Source organism: Alligator mississippiensis, chromosome 1, assembly GCF_030867095.1.
Source record: "Alligator mississippiensis isolate rAllMis1 chromosome 1, rAllMis1, whole genome shotgun sequence".
NCBI lineage: Eukaryota > Metazoa > Chordata > Crocodylia > Alligatoridae > Alligator > Alligator mississippiensis.
In genome coordinates this window covers 131223364-131238452 of record NC_081824.1, presented here as the reverse complement: position 1 = coordinate 131238452, position 15089 = coordinate 131223364, and the positions used below count along the sequence as shown (strand labels likewise).

General features: G+C 53.6%; 1 protein-coding gene across 1 annotated transcript in view; it reads left to right on the top strand.

The window, feature by feature from the left end:
- The window catches only part of SYNE1 (spectrin repeat containing nuclear envelope protein 1), a 535576-nt gene that overhangs the window by 150129 nt on the left and 370358 nt on the right, over window positions 1-15089 (top strand). Inside the window, exon 5 of the mRNA XM_059714126.1 lies at window positions 2352-2435. Coding sequence (XP_059570109.1) covers window positions 2352-2435 — 84 coding nt within the window. The remainder of the gene's footprint in view (window positions 1-2351; window positions 2436-15089) is intronic.

The following is a 15089-nucleotide window of genomic DNA, read 5'->3' as shown; positions in this document are numbered from 1 at the left end:
GATTCTATACCTGGAAAATTCTAAGAAATTTATAAATTTTCCATATATAAAATTTAATTTTGGGGCAGTCATTTTCTAAGCAGGGTCTATTCCAGTAAATATGGTAATTACTCAAAGAAGAGAGGTAAAGTCAAAATAATGTCTAGGGCTTTTAGAGGGAAGAGAGTAACATTTGTTGTAAAGGTAAGCAAAATGATAACAATAAATAATTTATTGATTGAAAAAGGCTTTTCAACTAAAATCAACTCAGGGTTATGGAAAATCTATATTGGAGTATTTCTAAGGATTACCTTATAAGGAAATGCAGCACTACTGGATTGGGATATAGTTGCTGCTTTACAACAGCACATTATGGTTGAGTCCAGGAAAAGGCAAATCCTATTTCATCTATGTGGATCTAAGCCCATGGTTCTCAGCCTTTTTAGACTCAAGGCATCCATCAGAAAATGCCAGCTCTTAGTTTTCTCTTTTTTGACTACAGAAAAATAACAGAGCAGGTTTTTTGTTGCAAAGAACTCAAGAAGACACAATTATTCTGAGTTTATCTTGTGAATCTTGTTTGTAAACCTAATAGTGCTGATATTGTGCAGTATCCTATAAATAATCTCTTTAGTTAAAGCACCCCCTTCGCCATTTTTCAGTGTGGGGACGCTGATATATGAGACACTGGAGTCTGCTGGAGTGCAGCAATTACCATGCTCAAGCAGACTTGATTAATCAAGTCTGCTCTGACGTTCTGTAATTATAGCTCATTGGAACAGCCTTGCTGCTCATTTATAGGTGTCCTCAAGTGTCCTCAGTGTCCTCAGTGTCTACATGTATGCCCCTGTTATTGGCAGGTTGACCCCCCAGCCAGCCATGGCTGCTGCAACACAGCTAAATGAGCTACACTCTGGGCGCACATGCAGAGGCAAAACCAAACTGCAGAGCAATAAGCTCCGCAGTTTATTACTGCCCTATAATGATACATGTAGGTGCCCCCAGGGAGTGCAGTACAGTGAGACAGGTACTGCACTAGAATGAAGAGGGTGCTGTGTCTGGCTTTTTGCCTCTGATGGCTTTTATGTGACTTGCATTTAATATTCATGGGATAAGTAACAGTGGTATACCTTCTGCTGTACCAGGAGAGGGGCAGAGCCAGAACCCAGGGCCATCTCCCTTCCAGGCCAGTACCCATCTCATTGAGCCAAGCTCCTAACTTGGTCTTCTTCTGGCCCCTCTTGGCTTCCCACTTGGCCACAGTGCAAGAGGAGGGTTGAAAGGTACTCTGGGAAATGTCTAGTTCATGGGCTGTTGCTTAAGCACTATGGTGGCCAGTGGGAAATAAACCCCCTTAAACCTGTTTCTCATTCCCTGGGCACAAACTGCCTAGCTGGATAAGTGGTATTAGAGTGATGTTGTAGTCATGATATACCCAGAATTATAAGTAAGGCAAGAATTTCTGAGGGTGGGGTAAGCAGGGGGGGCGGGGGGGGGGATATCTTCTGTTGGACCAGTTGCCTGGTTGGAATCAAGTTCAACAAGCTTTTGAATGGAATACATTCTTCATCAGGTGTGAGATGAGTTTGCCTTATAAAAGGTATCATCCCCCAAAAATCTTTGTGTCTCTCATAATTCTGGCTACAACATCACTCTAATACCACTTACCACTTATCCAGCTAGGCAGTTAACATTTAGGAACATAGCAATGAAATAGGATGTAGTTCTAAGAATGTTATATCCCATATATATTAGAAGTGGGATTTCAGCATTCTTAGCAGGCCTTTGTTAAAGTTGTTTGTGGTTTTCTGAATAGGTATGAAAATTAAAATAGTAAATGGGTCAGTAATACTAAAATATGAACCACCTTTTGGGTGCACCCAATTTCACTGAGGTGTCCAAAATAGGGTAATCTTTTGGCCAATACTCATGGATTCAAAGGACAATTTTTCAGATATGAAATTTCCCTTCAACTAACTTCTTTGATTTTCAGTTTGCTCAATTTTGCTTACATTTCACGTAGGGGCATATAAAACTTCAGTGAACTCTTAATATCAATATCTCAAAGTATAATAATGGATGGAAAAGATGATATTTTAATGAGCTTGTGATCTGTGGCTGTATATGGTTGGTGATAGCTTTGGATTTTAATATATAGTGCCTACATTTAAAGGAAGTTGTAAAAGTTGCATCCATTTAGATCTGTATGCTTTGCATGCACAACAATCCTAATGCAAGTACAAACGGAAATATTTGTACTTGAGAATCAGTTTGTTCCATATGTACCAGTGCATTTATACTGATTACTTAATTTGTTTCTAAACATGATGGCATATATATGATGGTAATTTGCATTATTTTTTCTCTTTAAGCCTTGTGAGCAGGGACGTCAGCTAAAGAGAATTCATTGGGTGGCTAACATTGGCACAGCCCTTAAATTTTTGGAAGGCAGGCGGGTAAGTTTAATGAATGCTTTTAAAAACAATATTTTTCCCATTTTTTATTTCTTTCTTGAAGCATGCTCTTTTTTCACTTAATTGTTGTAATCTTGAAAAGTCTGAGCTACATAGCCTCAAGTGTCTACATATTATGAGAAATCTGCAATAAAGGTATGAGTCAATAAAATCAAGCTTCAAGGTTTGAGCTTATAAATGCTTATGGTGAAGCATTTCATCTTTGCATTTTGAGCAACTGTCAATGCACTCCTTATTTATTTTCTGCTCTTCCCTTTTTGCTCAAAGGTCATATTTTCAATTCAAATAAAATGTCATCAACATTTGGAGCAAATATTTGGAGGAAGCCACTTGTTTTTAAATAGAATGAAAAATGCCCACATTTCATTAAATTCTATTTGATAATATATATTTCCATGAAGAATAGATGCAGGAACTGTTAGCATTCTGATCCTCTAATCCTTGAGCGAGATTAAGGCCAAGGTCCTGATTGATTCTGGAGAAATTAAGCACTTTTGCATTTTGAGTATCAGAAATATATCAAAACAGTAACTAAAACTCAGAACATTCATGGTGTGAGTACAAACCAAAGCAGTCCTTTTTCATGTTTATGACTGGGTAATCTTCTTCCATCTCTACTCTATTGTATTTGCTTTCATGTATTTTGGTGCTTGTCACATTTGCATTTTATTTTAATTTCTGTAATACCAGACTGGATCTGATGTATCTCATGTCTCTTACACCATACTATGAACCAGCAGCTATAAATTGCTTTTGTAATTTTTGGCATTCTTTCTCTTGCCCTGTGGCCTCTCTTATTTAATTACTTTTCAGTCAAACAAGAGATAGCCTTAGCAGATTCATGTATAAATAAATCAACTCAAGTTATTTTTTGACTCAGTCATGTTAGAAAACATATGATTCAGAAAAGAGCAAAAGTATTCCCAAAACAAAATTCTGCTTTAGCCTCTCATAGTGAAGCCTGTTAATGCGAATTGAGCTGCAGCAGTGACAAAGCCTACGAACTGAAGCCCAGACCCTATTTTCATCCCTAAGTCATTATTTCTTAACTCTTGGGTTGTGACCCAAAAGTGGGTCACAAGAATATATCACAGGGTCATGAACAACCTTTAAGAATAGATCATATTTTGCGTACATTTTTGAAAAAATAGATGCTGCTTGTATTTCATCACATGTTAATTCTGTGCATACTAATAAACAGGGATCTGGGTTTTCTGTTTGCCATGGAAAAACACAGATTATCTCCTTTAAAGAAGAAAAACATGGGAAACCATGGGTTTCCCCTTACAGGTTGGCAGGTTTTACCCCAGATGGGAGATGGGGTGAGGCAGCACAGGAGGCCTGAGGAGAGAGGCAACAGCCAGATTGTGGCAACCGGGTACAGCTGCGGCCTGGCGCATGAGCCATGGATAACAGGAGGAGGTGAGGGCAGTGCAGCCCTCTCACCCTAGTCTATTACTCCTTGCACTGCTGGCAGCACAGTGGCCGGCCATAGGAGTCCTGGTGGTAGCAGCAACAAGTCTCGTCACCCCACTCTGTCTTCCCATGCCAGGTCCCACCTGCTGGGCTGTGGAGGCGGCTTCTGCCCATGCAAGTCCAGCCAGGCTGCAGTCCTGTGCCTGCGGTGGGTGCACAAGTCTGAGGGAGCATGTGCCCCCACCACTCCACACACCTACCCCATACACAGGGAGGCTAGGGTTTAGGGGCACCAGGTCAGGAGTGAGGGGCATCAGCAAGGCTGCAGGGGTGGGGGACTGTGGATTGGGAGTGAGGGACACAGGCAGGGCCAAGGAGCTGTTTGCTGCTTAAACCATTTACTGGATCAGGACTAGCAATTGATGTTTACAAATGGGTCCTGTTATAAAAAAGGTTGAGAACCACTGATCTAAGTGGTACCTCAGAACCTAATCGCGATTCTATTCATGAATGACATGTACTTCCAGAGGGTGGGGGGGGCACGGTGATTGCCCGCAGGCAGCAGCAGCAGTGGTGGGGGTGTGGCGGCAGTGAGCAGGGAGCTTCTGTAGGCAGCCGCGGTGGTGTCAGTGGTGGGGCGTAGGTGGTGAGCACTGACCAGCGATCATCCGCAGACACCACTGGCAGCAGCGGCCAGTGGCAATTGGGGACCGCCTGCAGACACTGCTGGTGGTGTCGGTAGCAAAGGTGGGGGGTGGCAGCAAGTGGCGACTGCCCACAGGTGCCACTGGCAGCATTGGTGGCGCTTCTGTCAGGGGTGCACCACCAATCTCAGGGGGTGCACGTACACCCATGTGCACCCCCTATGCATTGCCAACAATCCTATTCCACCTGGTTTAAGTCCTTGAAAAAAAATAACGGAAACAATAGATGTGTTAATTCAAGAAGTGGGTGAGTTCACCTTCTCCTTGTTGCATTTTTGTGACTTAGTCTTAAGGCTAAGGAGGGTTACAAAGGATGATCCATTAAAAGTTTTCCAAGGACTTGAGCAGAGTAGAGTATGATTGCCTGAGAGGCAAATTAGGGTTTGAGCCTGAATGCTCCAGTGTACAGTGAGGCTGTCTGTCTTAGATGGATTTTGGCATCTAAAAAAGAAGAAGACTAAAATGAGGGGAACAGACACACCAGGATTCAGGAAGTCAGACCCCACTATTCCCTTACCTCTAAGAGGCTTACAAAATCTTTAGCAGCAACCTAAAGCAATCTCATGTAATTGTTTTCACTATATCCAGCAGCCTTCAACAAAAATTCCTGTGATCTTATTACAGAGGGATAGATAAAGGATCTTAAGCTGTGTCAAGACATGGAGGACGTGTCCACACACGCAGGCACTTATAGCCGTGGCACAAATTTTGTGCTGGAGTTATGTGCCTTAGCACATGTGCTTGAACACGCATTTCTGTGGGGGGCAAATCGTGCCACCTGGGGAAAACTGACATTGTCCATCTCCTTCCGGGTCTTCAGCCAGGGGGAGCTAGAGGCTGGGGCCAGCACCTGTGCTGACCCCAGCAGTTTAAAAAACACTGCTATGGCAAGCAGCTCAAGGATACTTGCCCTTAGGAGCTTCTGAGGCCTGGCCAGTTGGGCTAGGGACAGACATTCAAAAAGATGGAGCCTGAATTGATTCAACCTTTGCAGGTTAGTCTAACCTGCCTAGGCTGAACCACTTTGTAACAGGACAAACATTTGCTCTTGACTGAGAGGCAATGCAGGCACATGCCTGCAGTTGCTCAGGCCAGGAGCTGGAGGGCACTAGAGCAGGCCCTCAGCTGCAGGGAAGCTGTGCTGGGAAGCCGCGGCCAGTCTGGGCTGAACTGGCCAGGGAGGGGTTTCATTCCCCCTCTCTATCCCAGTGTTGCCCTGTGGGGTCAGGCCAACTCTTAGGATCTCAATATTGCGCTGTTAGACAGGAGGTTATGACACAATTGCACATATACAAACACACCAATCAATTAGGTGCACGCACACGTGCTCAGGCACATACACATCCAAAACAGCCTAGGCTCAAGCATACCTATCACCAATTCAAGCACATGCACACTAAAAATTAGACAAAAATCAAGTGTTAACACCTGCACACTCAGTACACATACACAGATCACTAATTCATATATCATGCACACAATTATATATATATGTGTGTGTGTGTGTGTGTATATGTGTGTATATATATACATATACACGCGAACACACACACACACACATATATATATATTTATATACATACCACACACACACACTCACCAGTTCACACACATACAACCCACCTACACATACACACAGGTAAGTTCCTAACTTGGATGGTACTGTGTGTATGTGTGTGCTTGGGGTATGTGGGATACTTGGGGGAAGGTTAAGGTGTGAGAGACAGAGAGAGTTAAAGTGTAGGAAGCGAAAGTTGCCAGAACTGGGATTAGAACTGGTGGACTAGAGAGAAGCTGGCTGAGAAACTGAGGCTTGGGTTTACTTAAGATCAAGTGGCCCCGGGGTTACTCAAGGTCACTGGTGCACAGTAGGGGGAAAAAAAAAAAAAAGGCTGGTGGCAAGGAAGAGACAGCCAGGAAAGAAACTGAGGCAGAAACCTGGTTGCTCAGGGGCAAAGGCAGTGGGGATAAGACAGTGGCAAAGAAACGGGGTTTGGAGGTAGAGAGGAGCTCTGGACAGGTGTTAGAGGTGGCAGTGAGCCAGAAGCAGGAGAAGGAGAAATGAGACAGAAGTTAGAGGGGTGAGGAGCAGAGATTGGAGCAGGGCTGAACCATAGTAAAGCAAAACCCAACTCAGGGGTCCAAATAACAGGTTTATTAAACAGACAACATGTTACATAGCCCCACAAAGTTATTGGTTCTCTCTGTCTCACACACACACACACACACACACACACACACACACAATGGCAGCAGGAGAAAGAGACTCTGTGGAAGGGTTGGAGTCCAGGTAGGGAAGAGAAGCAGAGTCCAAGTCCTTGGTCGAAGAGAGGATGGGAGTTGATAGCTACCTATCCAGGCTGGAAAGGGGTCTTTGTCTAACAGGCGTTGTCCAGAGCGGGGTTGCCATCAGGGCCTCTGGGTGGATAGGTGGTGTGGCATGGCGTTGGTCCAAATGGAGAGGGCATCCCAAGGAGTCAGTCTTCACTACCCTTTTTTATGGGGCAGACTACCTCTGATCTCCTACGGGGAGGGCCTGTCCAGGCAAGGTCGGTCCAGAGGGCTCCAGGTGCTCTTACTGAGCATGTGCAGCCTTGGCACAATGGTGGGTTGCCTCATCTTTTGTTTCTTGAATGCTGAGGGTGGTTCCAAGGGCTGGGTCGTTGGTCCAGGTATTGGTGTTGATGGTTTGGTCATTCAGAGAGAGCTATTTTTAGACCTACTGCCATTTTCTCTCAAGCACCCTCATTCATCCCCATTCATTCAGGAACCAAGTTACATAGGAGGTGTAGGTGTGAGTTATGGGTTACACAACTGGGCATGGGTATAAGACAGAGGCTTGACATTACAAGATGGAAACTTGACATGGCTTATGCTAACTTACATATATAGGCCTAAAACAGTAGTCACACAATATAAAATCAGTAAAAAAAAAAATCAATACAAACATAATAATCATCACTTATAAAACAGTGGATATCTATATCAAAATAGCAGGGCACTTATTTGCAAAGAAGGGAGAGAAAAATAAAACGTACTACCTAAAATAAAATGTTAAAGCTTATCCTACATCTTAGCTTTCTTATACTTATCTATAGGGAATAGAGAGGGAGAGAAAAAGTCAGAAATGGTTGGGGAAGGGGAGGGAATGAATAAATTAAATTAAATGAATGAATAAAATAAAAAAAGAAAAAGTGGGGGGTTTTCTACACCACGGGCAGGGACCTGAGCCAGGTCTGCCAGGTGCTCCTCCCACACTGCTGCAACACCAGGCACCATGGCTCCTGAGGCAGAGGGGGGCAGGGAGGAGAGTCTTCCCTCTACCGAGCCCGATCTGCCCACCCTCGCTGTCGTGCTCCCTTTCCCCTCCCAGGGGCCCTGCCTGGCTGTGCCCCTGCCCTGCCGCTGCAGCAGGAGGGGGCAGGGCCCTTGCTGGGGGCAGCAGTACCTGTCATAATGTGGGGGAGCAAGCCCCATCCCGGTGGGGTGTTGCACTGCTGCCCGTCACCATCATTCACTCACCGCTTGCTGCTCCAGCTGCTGGGTGGAGGGAGGTCCAGCCCCCATCGCTCAGTGTATGCTTGAGGCAAGCCCCCTTCAGGCAGGAGGATGCTTACTCAGCCCCTGGCCCCGACCACAGGCCCAGTGGCCTGAAGCACAAGAGCGACCCTGGTTTGAGCCACATCAGTTGTCTGATACTGCATTCAAACAGGTTTATCTCAAACCAGTTTCAGCCATTTTCAAGCTGGTTTATGTCCACTGAACGTCTGTTCTGTTACAGGTTTAAACCGGTTTCTGATCACCTAAACCAGTTTATGTGTAATGTCTGTCTCTTGCCTTGGTATCTGGGAATACTAGCCCCTTGTACCAGCTGGGCTGCTGAAGCAGCCCTAACCTAGAGTGGCCCCTGTACCCTCTACCCATTGCAACAGTCTGGCAGTGGGGGCTGCTGCCTGGCTGTGACCCGTTGCCACCTCCAACAGCATCCGCACCCTTGAACCTGTGGTCCCATGGCTGCATGCCTAACAGACCCAAACGGGGACCGCACAGCTGCCTGGGCTGTGGTATGGGCACCATAGAAGCAGCTCCTGCACTTGTGGGACTTGTGGGACAGCTGCCAATGGGCCATGGCTGCACATTTGGCCTTCAGGCAGCACCTCCTGGCCATTTGCTGGAGGATACACTTCAGCAGTTGAAAGTGGGCCACGACAACGAACACATCTTCCAGACAATAGCTGCCCAGATAAAAGAGTGGGGACTGTGGGTTTGGGAGGGCTGTGTGGGGATGGGGGAACTGTGTGGAAGGATTGGGTCTCCTGCCTGCCCCACCATAGTACGCTGCCCCCCCCCCCCCCAAGCCAGCAGCAGGCCCTCACGTTGCTCATGGCCTATTGCAGGCAGAGCCCCCTAGCAGGACACAGTGCTACCAGAGACCTGGGGCTACATATGGCGCATGAAGCTGCCCCAGTCTGCTGGCATGCACTTTCAAACAGGACTGGGCTGACTCCTGCTACTTCCTGGAGCTCCTGGCACTGCAGGGAGGAGCTGCACACCATAAGGCCAGGCCATGTGTGGAGGCAGGAGCCGTCCCGGTCCAATGGCATGTGGTCCTGTTTGAAGACGTGCCAGCATGTAGCCCTGGGTCTCAGGCAGTGCTATGTGCTGTCGGGAGGCTCTGCTTGCAGCAGGCCATGAACAATGCGAGGACCCGCTGCTGCTGCTGCAGTGGGAGGGGTAGTGCTGTGAACTGTAGTGGGGGGCAGGCAGGGGACCCACTGCTCCCACACAGACACCTCCCCCCCCCATGCAGTCCCCCAACCCCTACATCCCTGCTTACTGAGGACAGAGCCTGAGTCCAAACCGCTGTTGCCAGCCTTGCCCCACTTCTATTTCCTCCAGCAGGAGCATGCAGCAGGCATAGAGATGCTCTGGCAGGGTGCTAGAGGATCTCTTTGGAGGACCCAGCCTCCATTTGCTTTGGGGCATGGTCCAGGAGTATGCCCCATGCTGGGTTTTTTTGGCAGGTTTTCTTTTGATACTGGGATTTCCTGGTATCAAACTTAAAGTCCATGTTGCATATTTGCAGGGCGGGGAACATTTTTTTGTTCATGAGATGCTACAACAAGCACACCTTCGCTCATGTGGATGTAGTCACAAGGGCATGTGCTTGCAGCAGCACAAATTGACACACACATGCCACTGCACATGCACTTTGTTGCTGGACAAACTGTCCCACAATAGTCAAACTGGCCTTGCCAAGCTTCTCCTGGCTTTTTAGCCAGGGAATGCTGGAGGCTGGCCCTAGCAGTTTTGTCTGGTGGCCTGGAGCAGCGGGGGCACAGGTTGGGCAACACAGAGGCCTGGCTGGCAGCCAGAGCATTGCTCTGCATGTCCCAGCCTGTGTGCGCTAGCACATGGTTGCACATGCATTGTGCTGCTTTTTTCTTTCTTTCTTTCTTTCTTTCTTTCTTTCAAGATGGCCGCCGACAGCTGAAGCCCTTCTAAGCTCCTCCAGCTCAGGTGCTTTCAGCTCATTGCCTCGCACTCCCTGCCCCCCTTTTCCTGTCCCCCCCTCAAAAAACCCCTTGCCTCTCCCCACCCTGTCCCTGGGGACCCCCCCCTGCCCCTTCCCCCCACTTTCTGAGCCTTTTTCCCCTGGGCTCTGGCAGCCTCGTTTGTCTCTGCCCCTCCCCCACCCCCGCCTGAGTTCTCCCTTTGATTTCTGCTGCCTCCCTCCTCCAGGGCCCCTTCCCTTGGTCCCTGCCATCTGCCCCTGCCTTGGGGCTTGCCCTGAGCCCCTGCGGGGTTGCTCTGCCCCCCCTCAGGCCGATTTTGGGGCGTTTTCAGCCCCCTCCCAGTCCCCCAGCCTCAGCCTGAGGCTTTTTTTTTGCTGCGCTTCGCAGTTTAACCCTGTCCTGGCGAGGAATGGCGGCTCCTACGCCTGGCAGCTGGCATGAGGATGTCTCTCAGGACCTCCCACTGTCTCATGGCCTGAGGGTTCATGCCCCTCTCCATGTGGGGCTCGAGGCTTGCGTGGAGGCTCTGGCCGCCCTCCTGGGATGGCGTACCATCCGCTACGCGGGGCGCGTGAACACGGTCCCGATGATCTATTTGAGCAAGCCCGCCTTGGTTGACAGGGTGTGTGCGGAGGGCCTGGACATTGCGGGCATCCACTACCCTGTCACACCCCTAGAGACTCAGGCAGTGAGGGTGGTGATTTCCAACGTCCCACCGCACGTTTCCAATCGGGAGCTGGCCAGGGGACTCGAGGCCTATGGGGTTCCTGCGAGTCCTTTTCGCCGCCTGCCGATGGGAAACAAGAACCCTCAGGGCAAGCACGTCCTGTCCTTTCGGAGGCAGGTCTTCATGCTCCTCAAGGAGGGCCCCCAGTCGCTGCCTCGCTCCCTGAGCCTCACGCTCGAGGGGCGGCGGTTTATTATCTATCTGTCTGTGGGAGAGACCACGTGCTTCAAGTGCGGGGGCTCCTCCCACCTGGCCGCGCAGTGCCCTCGGGGCAAGGCGGCCGGACCATCGCCGCCTGCGGCAGCGCCGAGAGACGGCGCGTCGACCTCTGGGGCACGCGGCAGGCCCAGGGAGGCTGGGAGCTCTTCCTCCCGACCTCCTTCCCCCCCCGTTCCATCTCAGGGGACCGGGGTCTCCAGCGGGAAGCCATCGTCCAGCCGAGGGGCTGGTGCTACTACCGTGGCCCCGCCGCCCCCTCCCCCGTCTGTGGCGCCCCCTGCCCTCGGTGCGGCAGCCCCACCGGGTGGAGAGGCGGACGCCTCCCCTTGCCCCCTGCCTGCCCCGGCCGAAGTGGCTGGGGTGGCCGGGGACTGCGGTGCTGGAGCCTTATCGCATGATGGGGCTCGGGCATCCTCCCTACCACCCGAAAAAGAGAGGGAGATGAGGGGGGCCTCTCAGGACACCCCATCCCTGACAGCCCCCTCCTCGGCCAGTGCCGAGGACCCCCCCACTACAGGGCCGGACCCCGTTCCGGCTGCCACACCACCCGCCCCGTCGGATGTAGCCACCGACGAGGCAGACTTAGCGGGTGGGGGGGAGGGGCCTTCAGGGGTCCCCCTCCCCTCGCCTGTCCCCCAGCCTCCGGAGTCAGGCGGCAGCAGGGATAGTGGCGAATGTCTCTCTTCCGGTGGCCTGGCCCCGGGGGTGGCGGGAGAGTCCGCTGCCCCTTTGGTCACGCCCCAGCCTACCGGAGCAGATGGGGACGTTAGCGAGATGGAGATCCAGCTCTCGGAGTCTCGCAAGAGACGTCGTGAGCGGGATGGCCCCTCCCCCCCCAAGAAGACAGGGAATGTCCTCGCGGAGCCGGTCCTCGACTCGGACGACGAGAGGCGGCTGATGTGCCTGGACATCGAGGGGGTCGACGCTGCAGTTGCGGGCGAGCTCCCGCCGGGGGTGCGGCCTCGCCGCTCTTCCGTGGGCAACATGCACCCCAAGCTGGCGGAGCCCCCCTGGGTCTCTCCTGACTATGGGGGACTCCTGTCCTTGCTGAAGCTAACCAAGGGGCAGAAAAATGTAGCGGGGCACATCACCCAGTGGTGTGCGGACCCCAAAGTGTTTGTCAAGGCTGCCAGGGCGGCAGTCAAGCTCATGAAGCAAGATCGGGGCACACGTCAGATGGCCTACCGTCTGGACAAGCTTGCCCAGAGGGTGAGAGTGGAGTGGGGCCTGGGCGGGTCCCTCGACTAGAGTAGGGCACGGTAGGCCTTCCCTGACCTGTCTGTATTGCCTTGCTCTGCTCTTGGGTGCTCGCTCTTCCACCCGCACTCTGCTTTGCTCCTCCTCTCCCACACCCACCCCCATGGCAGCCACAACCATTGGCACCTTCAACGTCAACGGCTGTCGAGACGCGGTGAAGCGCGAGGCCGTCCTGGAGCTCCTGCGGCAGAAGAGGCTGGCCGTCGCCTTCCTACAAGAGACCCACTCTGACAGGTTCAACCAGGCGGCCTGGCGGGCTGCCTGGCGAGGACAGGTGTTCCTGAGCCACGGCACCAACCTCCGCGCGGGGGTCGCGATACTCTTATCGCCGCAGCTGCAGCTTGACGCGGCGGTGCCGCGGGAGGTCGTCCCCGGCCGCCTGCTGACCGTCCGCGTCACCCTCGCGCAACACCGTCTGCTGCTCGTCAACATCTACGCGCCCTCCGATGGCCAGGAGAGGGTCGCTTTCTTTGAGAGCTTGGCTGCCCTCCTGCGCGACGCTAGCGAGGATGATGACCTGCTCCTCCTCGGGGGCGATTTCAATTGCACCACTGCCCCGCGCCTCGACCGCACAGGGCCTGAGCCCCACCTGCCCTCCGCTCGCAAGCTGCAAGCTGCCCTGGAGGGGGCAGACCTCGTGGACGTCTGGCGAGCCCTGCATCCCGATGCGCGCCAGTACACCTGGGCCAAGACGAGTGCCGGCGGTCTCACCATGGCTCGCCTCGACCGCCTTTATATCACCAGGCACCACCTGCCACTCCTGCGCAGCAGCCGCATCGCTCCCTCGGGTCTATCAGATCATGGCCTGGCCTTCAGCGAACTGAGCCTGCCGGGGAGAGCCTGTGCACGGGCACCGTATTGGTGTTTGAACATTAGTCTGCTCCAGGACTCTTATTTCCGGGACTGCTTTGCCCACTTTTGGCGGAGGTGGGAGGCTGCGAGACCGAGCCACTCCTCCTGGAAGCTGTGGTGGGACGTGGGCAAGGTCCAGACCCGAGCCTTCTGCCAGCAGTACACCCAGCTGGCCGCGAACGAGACGCGCCGCCGTATCCGGGAGTTGGAGGAGGACGTGGCGGAGCTCGAGGCTGCTCTGCTGGCCGCCGGCAGCGACGCGGCACTGAGCGAGAGCCTCCGGCTCCGCAGGAAATGCCTGCGCGACTTGGCGGAGAGCGCGGCCCGCGGCGCGAGGATCCGCGCCCGCTGCCAGGAGCTGGTGGAAACCGACGCCCCGACCCGCTTCTTTTTCGACCTGGAGCGGCGGCGGGCAGCGAGCAAAGTCTTGGACCATGTCAAGACTCCTGAGGGCCGGGTCATTACAGAGCCGGGCGAAGTCCGCGAACGTGCCGTCGCCTTCTATCGCGACCTGTTCGCGGCCGAGCCGTCGTGCCCCGAGGCCACGCGGGAACTCCACGAGGGCCTACCGCGTCTCGATGCCCTGGAGGCCGGCGAGCTGGAGCGGGACTTGTCCCTGGAAGAGCTGGCGGCCGCCACGGCCGGCCTTGCCTCCGGCAAAGCCCCGGGCCTCGACGGGCTGCCTGCCGAGTTCTACAAGACCTTCTGGCCTCTCCTCGGCCCCAGCCTCCTGCGCGTTTTCCAGGAGAGCCTCGCCGACAAGGTCTTGCCGATCAGCTGCCGCCGAGCGGTGCTGACCCTGCTGCCCAAGAAGGGAGACCTGGGCTACATGAAGAACTGGCGGCCGGTCTCCCTGCTGTGCGCGGACTACAAGATTCTGGCCAAAGCGCTGGCCACCCGCCTCCGCGCGGTCATGGCCTCTCTCACCGGGCCCGAGCAGAGCTACTGCGTGCCGGGCAGGACCATACAAGACAACCTGTTCCTGCTGCGGGACCTGCTCACGGCTAGCGAGCTCTTTGGCCTCGACGTCGGCCTCCTCTCTCTCGACCAGGAGAAGGCCTTTGACCGCGTGGGCCACGCCTACCTCTTCCGCACGCTGGAGGCCTTTGGCTTTGGGCCCCTCTTCACCGGGGCCCTCCGGGTCTTGTACCGGGACATTTCCAGCCTGCTCAAGGTGAACGGGGTGCTTTGCGCTCCGTTCCCCGCGCGCAGGGGCATTCGCCAGGGCTGTCCGCTGTCGGGTATGCTCTACGCCCTGGCCATCGAGCCGCTGTTACACGCGCTGCGCCGCCGCCTGAGTGGGGTGGCCCTGCCATTGGCCACGGGCCCGTCCGCTGGCCCTCGTCTCCGGCTGTCGGCCTATGCGGACGACGTCACCGTCTTCCTCGCCACCCGGGAAGACGTGCGGGCTCTGGCAGATTGCCAGCGGGCCTACGAGCGCGCCTCCTCCGCCCGCATCAACTGGGGCAAGAGTGACACTCTGCTGCTTGGCGCATGGACTGGCAGGCCTCCGCCGGACTTGCCGGGGGGCCTCGCCTGGCGCCGCGAGGGCCTCAAGGTCTTGGGCGTGTTCCTGGGGCCGACGACCTTCATGGCGCGCAACTGGGACGGGCTCGAGGAGGGAGTGGAGGCCCGCCTGCAGCGGTGGCGCTGGCGCCTGCCCAGCCTTTCCTACCGGGGGCGCGTCCTCGTCATCAATAACCTGGCGGCGGCCACCCTGTGGCACTGCTGCGCGGTGCTGGACCCTCCGCCGGAGCTACTGGAGCGACTGCAGCGGCTCCTGGTCGATTTCCTGTGGGACGGACGCCACTGGCTCCCACGAGCTGCCCTCTACCTGCCCACCGGCGAGGGGGGCCAGGGCCTGATCGATCTGGCCAGCAGGGTGGCCGCCTATCGGCTGCAGGCCCTCCAGCGGCTCCTGTACACCGAGGGCCACCTCCCGTGG